At 48.9% G+C, this 13,926-nt stretch overlaps 6 protein-coding genes and 1 non-coding gene across 7 annotated transcripts; 3 read left to right on the plus strand and 4 right to left on the minus strand.

The window, feature by feature from the left end:
• Window positions 1-609: 609 nt before the first annotated feature.
• On the minus strand, window positions 610-681 carry VTN00DRAFT_t43. Its single transcript has one exon. It is a non-coding gene; the product is annotated as a tRNA-Ala (tRNA).
• A 754-nt stretch (window positions 682-1,435) lies between these two features.
• Window positions 1,436-2,539, minus strand: VTN00DRAFT_633 (uncharacterized protein; the record flags this gene model as incomplete). The annotated part of the gene is made up of 1 exon (XM_069432954.1): window positions 1,436-2,539. The coding sequence occupies one exon, from the start codon at window positions 2,537-2,539 to the stop codon at window positions 1,436-1,438; it is 1,104 nt and encodes a 367-aa protein (XP_069291340.1).
• Window positions 2,540-4,189: 1,650 nt separating this feature from the next.
• VTN00DRAFT_634 (uncharacterized protein) lies at window positions 4,190-5,833 on the plus strand (the record flags this gene model as incomplete). The annotated part of the gene is made up of 2 exons (XM_069432965.1): window positions 4,190-5,601; window positions 5,668-5,833. 2 exons carry the CDS (start codon window positions 4,190-4,192, stop codon window positions 5,831-5,833), a joined length of 1,578 nt encoding a protein of 525 aa, XP_069291341.1.
• A 1,074-nt stretch (window positions 5,834-6,907) lies between these two features.
• Window positions 6,908-7,407, plus strand: VTN00DRAFT_635 (uncharacterized protein; the record flags this gene model as incomplete). The annotated part of the gene is made up of 2 exons (XM_069432976.1): window positions 6,908-7,189; window positions 7,291-7,407. 2 exons carry the CDS (start codon window positions 6,908-6,910, stop codon window positions 7,405-7,407), a joined length of 399 nt encoding a protein of 132 aa, XP_069291342.1.
• A 421-nt stretch (window positions 7,408-7,828) lies between these two features.
• VTN00DRAFT_636 (uncharacterized protein) lies at window positions 7,829-9,085 on the minus strand (the record flags this gene model as incomplete). The annotated part of the gene is made up of 6 exons (XM_069432987.1): window positions 7,829-8,042; window positions 8,113-8,256; window positions 8,328-8,492; window positions 8,563-8,763; window positions 8,832-8,951; window positions 9,009-9,085. The coding sequence occupies 6 exons, from the start codon at window positions 9,083-9,085 to the stop codon at window positions 7,829-7,831; spliced, it is 921 nt and encodes a 306-aa protein (XP_069291343.1).
• Window positions 9,086-9,673: 588 nt separating this feature from the next.
• VTN00DRAFT_637 (uncharacterized protein) lies at window positions 9,674-11,203 on the minus strand (the record flags this gene model as incomplete). The annotated part of the gene is made up of 1 exon (XM_069432998.1): window positions 9,674-11,203. The coding sequence occupies one exon, from the start codon at window positions 11,201-11,203 to the stop codon at window positions 9,674-9,676; it is 1,530 nt and encodes a 509-aa protein (XP_069291344.1).
• A 691-nt stretch (window positions 11,204-11,894) lies between these two features.
• Window positions 11,895-13,786, plus strand: VTN00DRAFT_638 (uncharacterized protein; the record flags this gene model as incomplete). Its single annotated transcript, XM_069433009.1, has 3 exons — window positions 11,895-12,084; window positions 12,141-12,449; window positions 12,645-13,786. The coding sequence occupies 3 exons, from the start codon at window positions 11,895-11,897 to the stop codon at window positions 13,784-13,786; spliced, it is 1,641 nt and encodes a 546-aa protein (XP_069291345.1).
• Window positions 13,787-13,926: the final 140 nt, after the last annotated feature.

Consider the following 13,926-nt stretch of genomic DNA (forward strand, 5'->3'; position numbering starts at 1 on the left):
CCCTCCGCCTAAGAAGTCCTAGGCCCGTCGTTACAGTTACAACTACTACTTGTCACACTAATTAGTTAATGAGCTACTTGAATGGAATGCCAAATAGTAGTGATGGCCTCTACTTCTCTGACAGAAATTGACAGCCTAGAAGTCTATGTCCTTGTCAATAATAAGCTGATTCTTGTATCAGTAAGTCTGAATCTGGCTCTGCAGATAGCAAGTTGATTTATAGGCGTTTCTCTCTTACATCTTCCGCAAAAGGCTTCATCAGTATTTGAGCGGAAGGATCGGGTTCTTCTTTCGCAAAGTTCTTTTCTTCAGGCTCATTCCGAGATAGCTTCCACCTACATCCCCTGTCAGTAGGTACGTAACAACACGTCGATGAGAGTGCTGTGATGGCTCGTTTCGAACTGGGATATTTACTGTACAATCCTAGGCATGCATGCCCGAACAGTCCATCTCTACCGCCCGCTGTACTGCCGCTATCAATCGGCTGCCATCTTTCTGAATACCTTCATGACATTAGGTAATTATTCGGGTCAGGGGACAAAAAGATTGCGAAGGATAGATAGTATTCGCATATATATAGGACGGATAAGAGAGGGAAGCAAAAAAAGCTGGACTCGCGGGGAATCGAACCCCGGACCACCCCCATGCTAAGGGGGTATTATACCACTAAACCACAAGCCCGCTTGCTGTTTCCCTCAAGTGCAAAAATTATTTGGATCAATTGGCTACATTCGTCATTCCTTGCCCTAGTTCGGAACAACAAGAGTACGTGAATTAAAAGATCAAAGGCTTGTCGCTTGATTTCTATGTAAAATTTGGTTGCGGGGAAATGCAATGTAATTGAAACTTCTATAATCTTTTGTTCATGCTGCGTTCCACCCCAGATCATTCCTCTGTCGTTAACGCCAAAAGTATATATAAACAAGTCCCGTGTCGTTCTTATACGTTCAACTACTACCACCTTCTCCTGAACCATTTACCTGTTCCTCTAAACTAACAACATCACCAAGGACCAGATCACTCTCGATGAAGTTGGCAGAGGCACTGAGCATATTCTAGAGCAAGTTTTCAAGTTCTCGAACAAGACGAGGGCTTCCATCTCTGATTTGTATTTCTCCAGCATACACCACTATGTCATATCCTTCGGCATTCCCTCCCATCTGTCCAAGCTACCAACCTTGCTGCTATTGTTATATTCTGATACCGACTGGCTTTGCCTAGGGTTTGTGACCTATTATAGTGTCAGGGTGACCACACCCTGTAGCTTCAGAATCACGTAGGTACAACAAAATAGCAATCCGCCAAGGCAACAGGGAGGGGTGACAAAAGATATGATGTAGTAATGTATTTTTTTCCCTTCTAGCATAGTCTCCATTTCTAGGATGGTTTCTAATTTTGCAAACATAAGCTTCAAGTCCAGAACCCCATAATGCACTTACAACGTAGCATCTCGCTCAATATCTTCCATCTTTACAAATGCCTCTGCGGCAACCTCCCTCGTCTCACTCGCCAGATCCTCCCGCCGACTCATTACTTGAAAACCCTCCTTCCAAAAACGCCACCTGTCTCTGGAAATTGCATCCGCCCCTCCCCCTAAAGGCTCCCCTTCGTTTGGACTGGAAGGCACACTGTCGTCTCCCTCACTCAATTCCTTTCCCACAGCCAGGACCCAAACAGCGGCAGCCGGCACATACGCATTCAGTTTCATCGCTACTGTCGCAAACCCACGAGAAGTCGAAGAATCTTCATGATGGTCCTCCAGGGCGTCCCTCATTGCCCACTTGCCGTAGAGCAAGAAGTCATCCAAGCCTTCCTTGGTAATCGCCGCAACAAACGCGTTGACATTCGCCCACGCGTTGATTTCTGGCAGAGTAAATCCTGCGCCGCACCCGGGGGCGTCATTCCAGGACTCCCGTGTAGAAGGCCCGAGCATGGCCAACTCGCTCCAGAGGCAGCCGGAGGACCAGATCCAGTCATTCTCGAGGGCTTTCATCATTTGGGCGGGAGGCGCAGGATCAGGACATGCCTTGAGTGCGCGTACGAGATCGAGGAGCCTGTTCTGCGCAGCGGTTTCCCTCCAAGGTGTACGTTTGGCACAGTGCAGGATGCTGTACCAGAGGTCCCAGAGAAGGCCTTCCGTCGAGACATTATGGGTCCTGTCCTCGGGTGGAAGTTCATCTTCAGGAAGAGAGACTCCCCAGAGCTCTTCGGCCTCTTTGGCGTTGTGGGACTTACGTTGGTATACAGCGGTTTCTTCAGCACGTCTGATAGCCTGGCCGTGGTCTGCCGTACTGTATTCCCTGTTGATTGGTTCTACCAGCCTCCTCACGGCCGAGTCTAGATCGATACTGCCCTCCATGTAGGCGATGATGGTCGGGTACATGGCCTCTTCTGGATCACCTCGAAACCAGCCACGCTTTTTGGCCATGGCATCGATCTGTTCGGGCTCACTTAGTGTCGCCACATCTGGCGGGAGCTCCTCTGCCGCAGGCTCACTTGTTTTGGGAACATCGAACTGTATGTCGTTGAACTCCTCCATGTTCTGCGCGTCAAACCTGTGTTTGATGGGCTCTCGGGGTTGTGCTGTGTTCTTGCCGAAGAGAAAATAGAATATCAGATTTCAAACCTGCTGGTGTCGATGCAACATGAGGAATATGAGATTGTGATAATATCAGCGTGATAAATACGATATGTGAACAAATACTGTGAGATGCACATCTTGCTGACTCGCTGGCGAGGCCTGGCCAGTCGGGCCGGCTGAACCTGCTCCCGACAAGACATGCATATGATGAGAGGCACGCTAGGGTAGGTAACTATAAAACCGTATGCCATATAAACAAAGATGACTCAATTATGAGCGCTAGCTAAGGGCGTTTGCAGGGTCCAAACTCCAGAGATGATTCAAAGACGAGACTCGAAGTGTGAGTCTCCGAATGATTCACGTACCAGACGCGCTAGCTTCGAGTCAGTTAATCCGCTGTACAGATACAAAATAAGTATCCTGGGGGCGAAGCCGATCACAATAGTATCCGAAACTTGGAAAGTGCAGATCTGATCTACATGCACTATTACTTAGATAATGTACGCCTGTTAAAATGTGCGTCGAATGACGAATCTTCGGTGGAGGGCTATGCTCACCGTCTCGACTTCATTGTCACCAGCTTCGGGGTTTGATCCTGCAACCCCCACTTTCGATGCTGCCTGGTGACTGAAATTCATCCAACGCAGTTTGGAGCATCTGGACCAAGGTTTTTTGAGGTGTTTGCAAGTGTCTAACAATGAGTAACTTCATGACATACACTGTGCTTAGTAGTAAGAAAAGGCACCAGGCGGCTCGGGCGCAACGTTGAGTCCGAATCGGGCATCTCGATCGACAGCCCGCTTCTCCATCGCATTCCTGCTTCTTTCTGCCAGTTAGCACATTTCCTCCATTCTCGCGAACAAAGGACTCGGGACAGAAAGCTATCCGCGTTCATCTTCGCAAGGCTTTGTGACATGTCGCTTTGGAACGGAAGACATTGTGCATCTCCACATTTATGCTCTGGTTAGCAGAGGCGCACACAATTCTGCTTGGAGTTTTGAGAACCTTGCTGGATTATTATTATTCAATCGGCGATTTTCTGTGATGAAGATGCACGTTTCTGTCGCTTGTCTAGGCGCTTTCGTGAGTCTTGGTTGCCACCCGACCGACCCACCTCGACAGCCGTTTAGGCTCTGGAGTTGATCATGCTTGGAGCGCTCGATGGGGGCCACTTGCGGTGGACCTTCCTGATGCTGTTTAGCGCGCTTCTTCCCAGATCTGATTCTGGACGACGTTGGAACTCGGAGCCACCTTTTTTCTTCCACGCCATGTGAGCCATGGCCTTCATGCGTGCGGTCTCCAGGTTCCGAGGACAAAGAAACCAATGGGAGAGTTACCCTCTTTGGACCGGTCTCTCCCGCGTCGAACTAACAAGACCTTCTAAACCTGACCGGGGTGGGAAGCCCACTACGGTCTGACAAACGCTTTGTTGTTGCTCCTTTATATAAGTAGTATTAATGTTGGGATTGACGACCAGACTGCATTATTCTTCGACTTGAGCTTGGTTTGCTTCACTTTCGTTGACGTGAGCTTGTAGCAGCAGGGAATCGGGAGAGGACCAAACTGCGGCGCATCTGCTCAGTGCGTTCTTCTCCTCCGCAAAAACCCATGTCGACGAACATTGGCGGTTCTGGAACCTCCAAAGGACCACACGAGAAAGATGGAGGTCATACGCCTGACAACTTGAAGTCTTCGCTTCCTCAGGAGGAGGTCTCTGTCTCGCCGCCTTTACAACAGCTCTCCGAAAATCAGAAGGCATTTGAAGTCAGTATGACCCCGGACGGGGAAAAGGTACCTAGTGAAAGGGGTTACAGTTCCCAGGAAAAGTCTCCTGACGAACTTCCATCAGAGCCCGATGCTTTAGCAGATCAACATGGCCGTCACAGCTCATCCTCTGATGAGACCGAACAAGACAGATCTGCGTACAATATGGAGACGGCAACTCGTGTCTCGACCGATCCATATGGCAACACCTATCCCGAAGGTGGGCTTGAGGCCTGGCTTGTGGTATTCGGCAGCTTCATGGGTCTGTTTGGTTCTCTAGGACTGGTGAACACTATCGGCACGTTCCAAGCCTATCTTTCAACAAACCAGCTTAAGGAGTATAGTGACGGAAGCATTGGATGGATCTTCGGTGTCTACGCCTTCCTCACGTTCTTCTGCGGTGTCCAGGTTGGACCGGTCTTTGACGCCAAGGGCCCGCGGCTTCTGGTATTATCGGGTTCAGTTCTCATCATAGTCGTTATGATTGCTGTTGGCTTCTGCTACCGATATTGGCATTTCATGGTTGTCCTGGGAATCATTAACGGTATTGGCACTTCTCTGATCTTCACCCCTGCCATATCAGCAGTCGGTCACTTTTTCTACGAGAAACGAGGCGTCGCAACCGGAATGGCTGCAACCGGTGGCTCTATCGGAGGTATAGTGTTTCCGCTCGCGCTGGAGAGGCTTTTCCCAAAGGTTGGCTTTGCCTGGGCTACCCGTGTTATTGCCCTGATCTGTCTGATCACATTGGGAATCGCGTGCCTGCTCGTTAAATCCAGATTGCCGCCGAAACCAGCCTCGAAGGAGAATATCCTTCCCGACTTCCGTATCTTCAGGGACCCCATGTTCACCCTCACGACGGCTGGGATATTCTTCATTGAATGGGGCCTCTTCATTCCGATCAGTTACATCTCCTCCTATGCTCTGGCGCATAACCTCTCCACCGACTTTTCGTATCAGGTTCTTGCTATCCTCAATGCGGGATCCTTCTTGGGAAGATTCCTCCCGGGTTACTTCTCGGACTTTCTGGGCCGCTTCAACGCCATGATTCTGACGGTTGCATTGTGCCTTATCACCACAGTGTGCTTGTGGCTCCCTGCCGGCGGCAGCGTAGCCTTGATAGTCGTTTACTCCGCCTTATTTGGATTTGCGAGCGGCAGTAATATCAGTTTGACGCCAGTCTGCGTAGGACAACTTTGCAAGACGGAGCACTATGGAAGGTACTACGCGACAGCATATACGATCGTGAGCTTTGGGTGAGTCCACCTTCGGAAAGAGAGAAGGATAAGAAAGATGTATGCTAACGCAAATTACGTACATAGTACTCTCACTGGAGTCCCCATCGCAGGCGAGATCCTCTCCAGAAGCGGCGGAGAGTATTGGGGCCTCATAACCTTCACCACCTGCAGCTACTTCGCCGGCCTGCTGTGCTTTACAGCTGCGAAGCTGCTCCGTACCAGCTGGCGCCAGCCATGGGCAATCTACTGATCTATCTGCTGAACATATCTGAATCGAGATATCATCCTTCATTATCTTCATCGATCTTCATGCAATGAATGAGCACGAGCTATATGGGCATGCGGGAAAACCATCCCCTGGGAAATACAAGCGAGATACTACGAACAGAACGACTTTCGACGCCGTTCTAAGTATCATGAACGGCAGCAGCTCCATACATACAAAGGTTGGTCATTAATACTGCGTACATGAGTATAATGTCAGGGTCATGGCACTAAGAACCTTGCAAGAGGTACGATGCTGCAATTGCAAGGGGATCAGCGGAAATTTATGTAAATATTTTGCTGACAGATAGTACGCGATTTAAGACAGTTAATAATGGTAATAATTAAACAAAGAAAAGTTGAAAGTTGGAAAGAGACATTCGATCCGAAACTAGTTCTCTAACTCTCTAAGTATGCATTTGTTTGTGTGCTGCTTTTAAAGAGATCCTTGCAATAACTGCCATAAACAAGTAAGTGGCGTCGTTGGATAGATTTCGAAAACGAGGAAATGGCGACACCGCTACATATCACTTGTGGTGGGGTTCCCGTGGGGTGTGTTCTATCATCAAGCCCCTTGCCACAGGTGACCATGGTACATTTCATATAGGTTTCAAAGCATTGAATCCTCTCCATCCTGCTCTATCTGAATTCTAAAGCAGGAGAAAAAGGTCCTGAGAGACATTTCGTTTCCAATTCCTTATCAGCATTGGATGACATACCTAATCGCTGAAGCATGTGGAGTTATGGATGGCAATTTCCGCATGAAACCGCATGAACTGCAAGCGAAAGTTTAGTAAGTCGCACTGCGTAGAAAGTAGTTCGTGGATGTGGCTACCTGCGCGAAATCGAATCTAATAGCTTTGATTGGGCAGAACCGAAATGTTCAAGGCCCCGCCAATCATCGGGATTTCATCATCACGGATTAGTTAAAACACGGCTTCTTCAATTGACCAGGGAAAAAAGACAATACCTAGTGCCATCCATCTTCGCCACAATTTCCTTTCTATACCTAAATTTGAAATAAAAAATAAATAGAAATTGCCTAGAAAAGAAAAAAAGGATGGACACAGAACCCCGGTATCTGTACAAGCTCTTTCCTTCCACCGCACCGGTTCCCGAACCCATTCCCGAACGTCTCCCCGTCAGCGACCTTGACAGGGAGTCGGGATTCATCCATCTCTCGACGGCGCAACAGACTCCCAACACACTCAAGCACTTCTTCAAAAATGAGCCGCTCGTGTATGTGCTCCGGATAGAGTACGAGCGGGTGGAGGGGGATATTCGCTGGGAGAGTCCCGAAGCCGATGTGTGCGGGCCGAGGCCTGGAGAGGGCCTGTTTCCGGTATGATTTGACCTTTTCTTTCTTTTCTTCTTTTTTTTCCCTTTTATTCTCAAAAATCTTGACATTTAAAATTATTTTTGTCATTGTATTAACGATAACAGCATCTCTACAATGGACTCAAATTGGGAAGGGATGAGGTGGAGAGTCTCGCCGTGTGGAAGAACGAAAACGGGTGGGAGGATACGCTGAAGAAAGTAAAGCCATGGCTTTTATACTAAGATTGGGGGCCAGAATTTTCTAAATTTTTGGAATTTTGGAGGAAAGCAGAGTTATCTTATTATAAAACTCGTGTAATTGGCTGAGGATACCAACTGGACCATCGATGATCTGGCGGCGCAGTGAGTTCGAATGATCATTCTTTTTGGTTTATCGGCTATAGTGATAGAAATGATAGAAATGATTTCTGTTTTCTAGCTGTTTCTGATTGAATTGCACTTGCAATTTTACAATTGTTGCAATGCAAGCAAAAGGCTTAGAACATGTGCATTCAAAGTTCCTGTACTGGGCTATATATCTTTTTTGTTCGTATATGACATGAAACCCGGGAAAAACCCCTTCCATTTCTTAATCTCCTAAAGGGTAAGGATGCAAAACTTGCCCATCTGTTGAGGGGGAAATACGTCAGCATGTAATTTCGGCTTAAATGATAAGGCAACCAGCATCGGGCTGTTTGCTCATGGCACGATTGAAATACTTACAGTAAGGCGCTGCTTCCGGACTCGCCAGGAAAACGAAGGAGGTAGCAACCTCACTTGGTTGAGATGGACGTCCAAGTGGTGCTTTTGAATGCCAGCCTGCCATCTGCTCTGCAGGTCTTGTATCGACCTGGATAGGCGTATACACGGCTCCGGGGCTAATGGTTTGGACTTTGTTAGATCCAAAGCAGTAGACAAAAAGGAGACATAGAGGGAAAATAAACTTACGCGACAGCATTGACACGGATGCCTTTCGGCTCTAAATTAACCGCTAGTGATCGTGTGAAACCTATAATTGCACCCTTTGTGGACGCATAGTCGATCATGCTGCTCGTACCACGGAACGTGGTCACGGAACTCGTGTTGATGATCCTTCAGAGGCGTACACGTTAGCGAGCCACGCTCGTATGTATCCTATGTAGATGGGACAAGGTTTAACGTACGAATCGCCTTTCTTCATATGGGGAAGGGCAAATTTCGTCATAGCGAACATTTGAAGAATATTGCTTCTGAAAACGCTCTCGACAACGTCAAGATCGATCTGGGCAAAGTCTTTGCACATCCATTGTTTTGAAGCGTTGTTGACAAGCACATTGACCCTTCCGAAGCTGAATAGATGGAGTAATCGTCAGTCGAGTGATCTAGGTAGGTTGTCGAAGGAGTTCAGGGTGGACTGACTTCTGGACATGTGACTCTACGGCCTTACGGCAAGTCTCATTGTCCATAAGATTACCAGCAAACAGGTGGCAAGTTCGACCTTCCTTTTCGATCATTTTCTTGGTATCTTCGGCGTCTTCTTGCTCTTCGGGAAGATACACGATCGTAATATCGGCACCTTCCCTCGCCATCAAGACGGCAACTGAACGACCAATGCCGGAGCTGCAATTGTTTACCATTGAGCATCAGAGCATATTATGTAGGCTCAACATATTAGCAGGGAAACGCACTCTCCACCAGTGATGAGAACCTTCTTGTCCTTCAATTTACCGCTACCGACATATTCGATAAATTCTCCTTCCGATTCCAGTCTCGTCGACTCACTGGGAGGAACCATGCGTTTCTCCAATCTAGAATTAGGCGTCAGGACGTAGTTGGGACGTTTAATTTGGCGCAAACAGGCCTACCCAGGTTTCGGTTGAGCTTGGGGAACATCCGGGGCCTTGAATCTGCCATGCTCGCCCATCTGAGATGATGCCGCCATTTTGCCGAATTGGGTAAATCTGTTTGCTGCGAGGAATCTGAAAGACCGTGCTGCTGTTCTCGAGAAAAGAAGGGACATCAGTTTTTGATATCCTAACTCTTAATTGAAAAAGAGACCATTAAGATCCTATTCGGGTACCCATAGGAGAGATTGATTGATTAAAATAGACTTGCTATTGTATCGTGCAGCTTGTGTTGTCAGCGTGTCGTCATATTGCTGCAATGATCAACGACTAGTACTCTCCTTTGGAAGCCAAGCCCAGACTGGACTGTGGTACGTAGCTGGAAAAATCAAGTTCTGTGTCTCGAGTGGCGCGAAAATTAAGATTGTTAGATTTTCAATTGTGTGCAAAAGAGCACTCGGCGACTTGTCATCCACAGGCAATGTGGAACTTTGGATGGAGGAGATTCTGCCAGAGTACAGCTGTCTACTCAGGCAATTGGACTCACAGGATATACTGGATTCATCAACTTATGAGCTCAATCAATTCCAGAATAATACAACTTAGATGAAATTTCTATTTGAGTCCTTAGATGCATTGTCTATCGCCGGATGCGTTACAAAACCGTCTGTGCGGCTATACGAAAATCAACCGACCCTGCGGCCGAAGATTCGGGTAAATAGCCAGTAGATCGCAATTAGGAAGTAGTTTCTCCAACTCAAAACCATGCTCAAGTATGCACCTCTCCATACGAGCCATGCGGTCCTGCCCTTGAGACCTTCAGGAAGCACCTTTTTATTCGTGTCATCAATCTGCACATGGGGTAGCTGCATCAAGCCCTTATCATCGCCAATGTATGCCAAAAAGCCCATGTCCCGGAAAGAGAATCTGGGGACACGGTCGAAATCGTCATTGTTCAGTCTCTTTGCTAGGTAGCGCGCCTCCTGGTTGGTAGCAATCGCCGTCGCGGGCGGAGATCCAGCCTCCATCATAGCGTTATCGCCAATTGCAAAGACGTCGTTCATAAACGCATTAGTTCCGTCCTTGGACTCCAATTGCACCCTGAAATAACCGTCCACAAGAAGAGCGCCGGGCCTTTTATTCTTTTTGACCTTCCACGACGTCTCCTTGATGTCAGATGGCTGGCCTTCATCTCTCTTGATTGTAGCAGACGCCGGTAAGGTCCCGACATCAGACAACGCCTCCTTGACGAATGGATTAATTGCGTTCCCTGTGGTCCAGACGCACATGCCTACACCCGTCTCACCCTCCTCTTTGGTCTTCAAGGTGAGGCAGGTTTTAGGATCCATATCGATGGCTGGCTTGTTCGGCTCGCCCCAGCGAAGCTCTTCTATGTGATGCGAAGTCTTGATTTCCACACCTTCTTTTTTCATATTCTCGAATGCGTATTGAGAAAGACTCTCGTCGAACATGCCGAGAATTTTTGGTGACACATCGTACAGAGTGATCCGGACCCGATCTCTCACTTGCGGGTAGTAAACCAACAAGTCTCTATGGATATAGTCCGCCAGTAGGCCGACGAACTCGGTGCCTGTCGGTCCAGCGCCTACCACGGCAAAGTGAAGCAGGTGTGTTCGTAATTGATCAGGCTTGTTCGGCAATACCGCCAATTCAAAACATTCCCGAATTCTCCTTTGTATCTTCCGCGCATCCGAAACGTCCCTGTAAAGCAGAGCATTCTCCAACACTCCAGGGGTGTTGAAAGTGTTGGTGATACATCCCGTGGCAATCACCAACTTGTCGTATTCAAGCTCCATTTTCGTGCCCTGACGCCATTTTCTAACATCCACTTCTTTTCCTCTCAGTTCCCGCGTGCTCTCCGGCTTCTCCGGCTCCGTAGTAAGCACGATATCTGTGGCCGCGCCCTGCACGACACTAGCCTCCAGGGCAACCTTCTTGCTCGCAAAATCGACGCTCCTTGCAACGGCGGGAACATAATTCACCCTTTTCTGTCGGTCACGGACGGATTCCACAACATGGGAAAACTCTAGAGTGCCGACAGTGGCATCGGACAGCAACGGTGTGAAGACGAAGTTTGAGCGCGGGGATGCGACGGTTATGTCGTACTTGACAGGCGAGAGTTGGCGAGAGAGGACATATCCACCCCATCCTGAACCCAAGATAAGAACACGTTCCCTGCCAGCTTTCCTATCCATTGTTTGGTTGGCCATGCTTCTGAATTGCTGGAGGAGACGTTGACGGTGTGCAAGCGGCTTGCAGAGGAATGATTTTTGTAGGAGCAGCATCATTTCTGCAAGACCAGTGCAAGATTGCTCTTGGCCTCTTCATTATCGAATTTATCCCCCTGATAAACAGGGCAGTGTCCCTTGGATGACTTCATAATTGCGTAGCTTAAGGGAAAGCCGAGAGATTCCGCAATGGGTAGTCATGTTGTCATCCTTTATGGAGGAGTGCCGTACTCAGAAGCATCCCATCCCAGGGACTTGAGTGTATGGGACGCGGGAAAGAAGACACGGATATTGGGATACGATGTTGAGACCTTGATCCCAAGCAGAAGTATATCGTGGTGCTGTGCACATAGTGGCATTGGCCCCCGCGTATCTTATCTAAGCGTTGTTATCGCTGACCGCCCGGGCCAGATCCGATCCTGCCGCCGTGCGGACCAACCAGAGAGGGGCAGCGTCTCCACCGGGGCAAGAAAAACCACCACTGAATTTTCGCCCAAAGAACTTTTTTCTCTCTTTCTTTTCTTTGGGAAAGGAAACTTTTCCCCGTCAACAGGACGCTTTCACCGACGCTCTGTTGGCTGTTTCCTCGTTTTCATTCCTTTTTTGTTCATCTTTTGCGAGTTACGACAGAGACGGTCTTGTCTCCCCCTTTATCACGATGCCTATCTCCAATGGCGACGCCCGTGGACTTCTCCACACAAAGGGCGAAATCCAGGACTACACCAAGGCCTTGGAGGTCCTGAAGGAGTATCAGTCGAGGGATGGCCTGGATGTTGATACCTTGCTTGACTCTGACAAGCATGGAGCCCTGACTTACAATGACTTTCTGATCTTGCCCGGCTACATTGGTGCGATAAGATCCTTCGCGAGAGTTCTCGTGGAGTAATATTAACATCCTCTACAGGCTTCGCCGCTTCGGAGGTCACGCTTGATGTGCCAGTCACCAAGCGTATCTCTTTGAAGGCCCCGCTGCTCTCCTCTCCCATGGACACTGTTACGGAGCACAACATGGCCATCCACATGGCGCTCCTGGGAGGTCTCGGAGTCATCCACCACAACTGCTCTGCGGAAGACCAGGCAGAAATGGTCAGAAAGGTGAAGAGATACGAGAACGGTTTTATCTCCGAGCCTGTCGTGCTTTCGCCCCAGACAACCGTGAGGGAAGCGAAGGAACTCAAGAAGAAGTGGGGTTTCGGTGGATTCCCTGTGACTGGTAAGCGCAACTTCGTTCCTTTTTCACACTTTTTTCGATGATGCTTCCAATCTACCCTAACATAACTTTCGTTCCACCGTAGCAACGAGAGTTGCGATGTGGAGGCACAGATTATTATCTGAGAAAATTTCTTCTGCAGTTGTTTCTCTTGAGATATTTGTTGAAGCAAAGCACTGACTGGGATCTGATTTATAGAAAATGGAACTCTCCGCTCCAAACTGGTTGGAATAGTTACTACCAGAGACATTCAGTTCCACGCCTCCCTTGACGACCCCGTCACCTCCGTCATGTCGACGGATCTTGTTACCGCACCAGCCGGTACCACTCTGACTGAGGCCAACGAGGTCTTGCGTCGTTCCAAGAAGGGCAAGCTTCCCATTGTCGATGAGGAGGGTAACTTGATTTCGCTCCTTTCTCGTTCAGACTTGATGAAGAACCTCCACTACCCCCTGGCTTCCAAGCTGCCTCACTCCAAGCAGCTTATTTGCGCTGCAGCAATTGGAACCCGTCCTGATGACAAGATCAGACTGCAGAAGCTTGTTGATGCTGGTCTTGACATCGTTGTCCTGGACAGTAGCCAGGGCAACAGTATCTTCCAGATTGAAATGATCAAGTGGATCAAGGAGAACTTCCCTCAGATTGATGTTATCGCCGGCAATGTAGTGACGCGGGAGCAAGCTGCCGCGCTGATTGCCGCTGGTGCCGATGGCCTGAGAATTGGCATGGGCAGCGGAAGTGCTTGCATCACTCAGGAGGTTATGGCCGTCGGACGGCCTCAGGCCCTTGCTGTTCGCAGGGTTGCGTCCTTCGCTGCCCGTTTTGGAGTTCCCTGTATCGCCGATGGTGGTATTCAGAATGTTGGCCACATCGTGAAGGGTCTCGCTATGGGAGCTACCACTGTCATGATGGGTGGTCTCCTGGCAGGTACCACCGAATCTCCGGGAGAGTACTTTGTTAGCAACGAGGGACAGCTTGTCAAGGCTTACCGAGGAATGGGTAGTATTGCTGCCATGGAGGACAAGTCGGCTAGCAAGGACGGCAAGGACAGCAAGGCCAGCAATGCTGGTACGGCCAGATACTTCTCTGAGAAGGACCGTATCCTCGTTGCTCAGGGCGTGTCTGGATCTGTTCTGGACCGTGGCTCTGTGACCAAGTTTGTCCCATACCTGATCGCTGGTATCCAGCACTCGCTGCAGGACATTGGTGTGAAGAACATCCAGGAGCTGCACGAGGGTGTCAACAACGGCACTATTCGCTTTGAAGTCCGCAGCGGCAGTGCTCAGGCCGAGGGTAATGTCCACGGCCTGCACAGCTTCGACAAGAAACTTTACTCTTAAGATAGAAGTTCTTTTTCGGATTTCATTTTTTCCTTGATACCACTGGCAGTCGTTTGCGATGAGTAGCCAGTTTCGAAACACAAAAAAGGGTATAAGCGGTCAGGAGTTAATTCTGTGTGGAGAGTGATGATTTTTGGTGT

This window comes from Thermoascus crustaceus, assembly GCF_041956765.1.
Source record: "Thermoascus crustaceus strain CBS 181.67 unplaced genomic scaffold VTN00scaffold_1, whole genome shotgun sequence".
Taxonomy (NCBI): domain Eukaryota; kingdom Fungi; phylum Ascomycota; class Eurotiomycetes; order Eurotiales; family Thermoascaceae; genus Thermoascus; species Thermoascus crustaceus.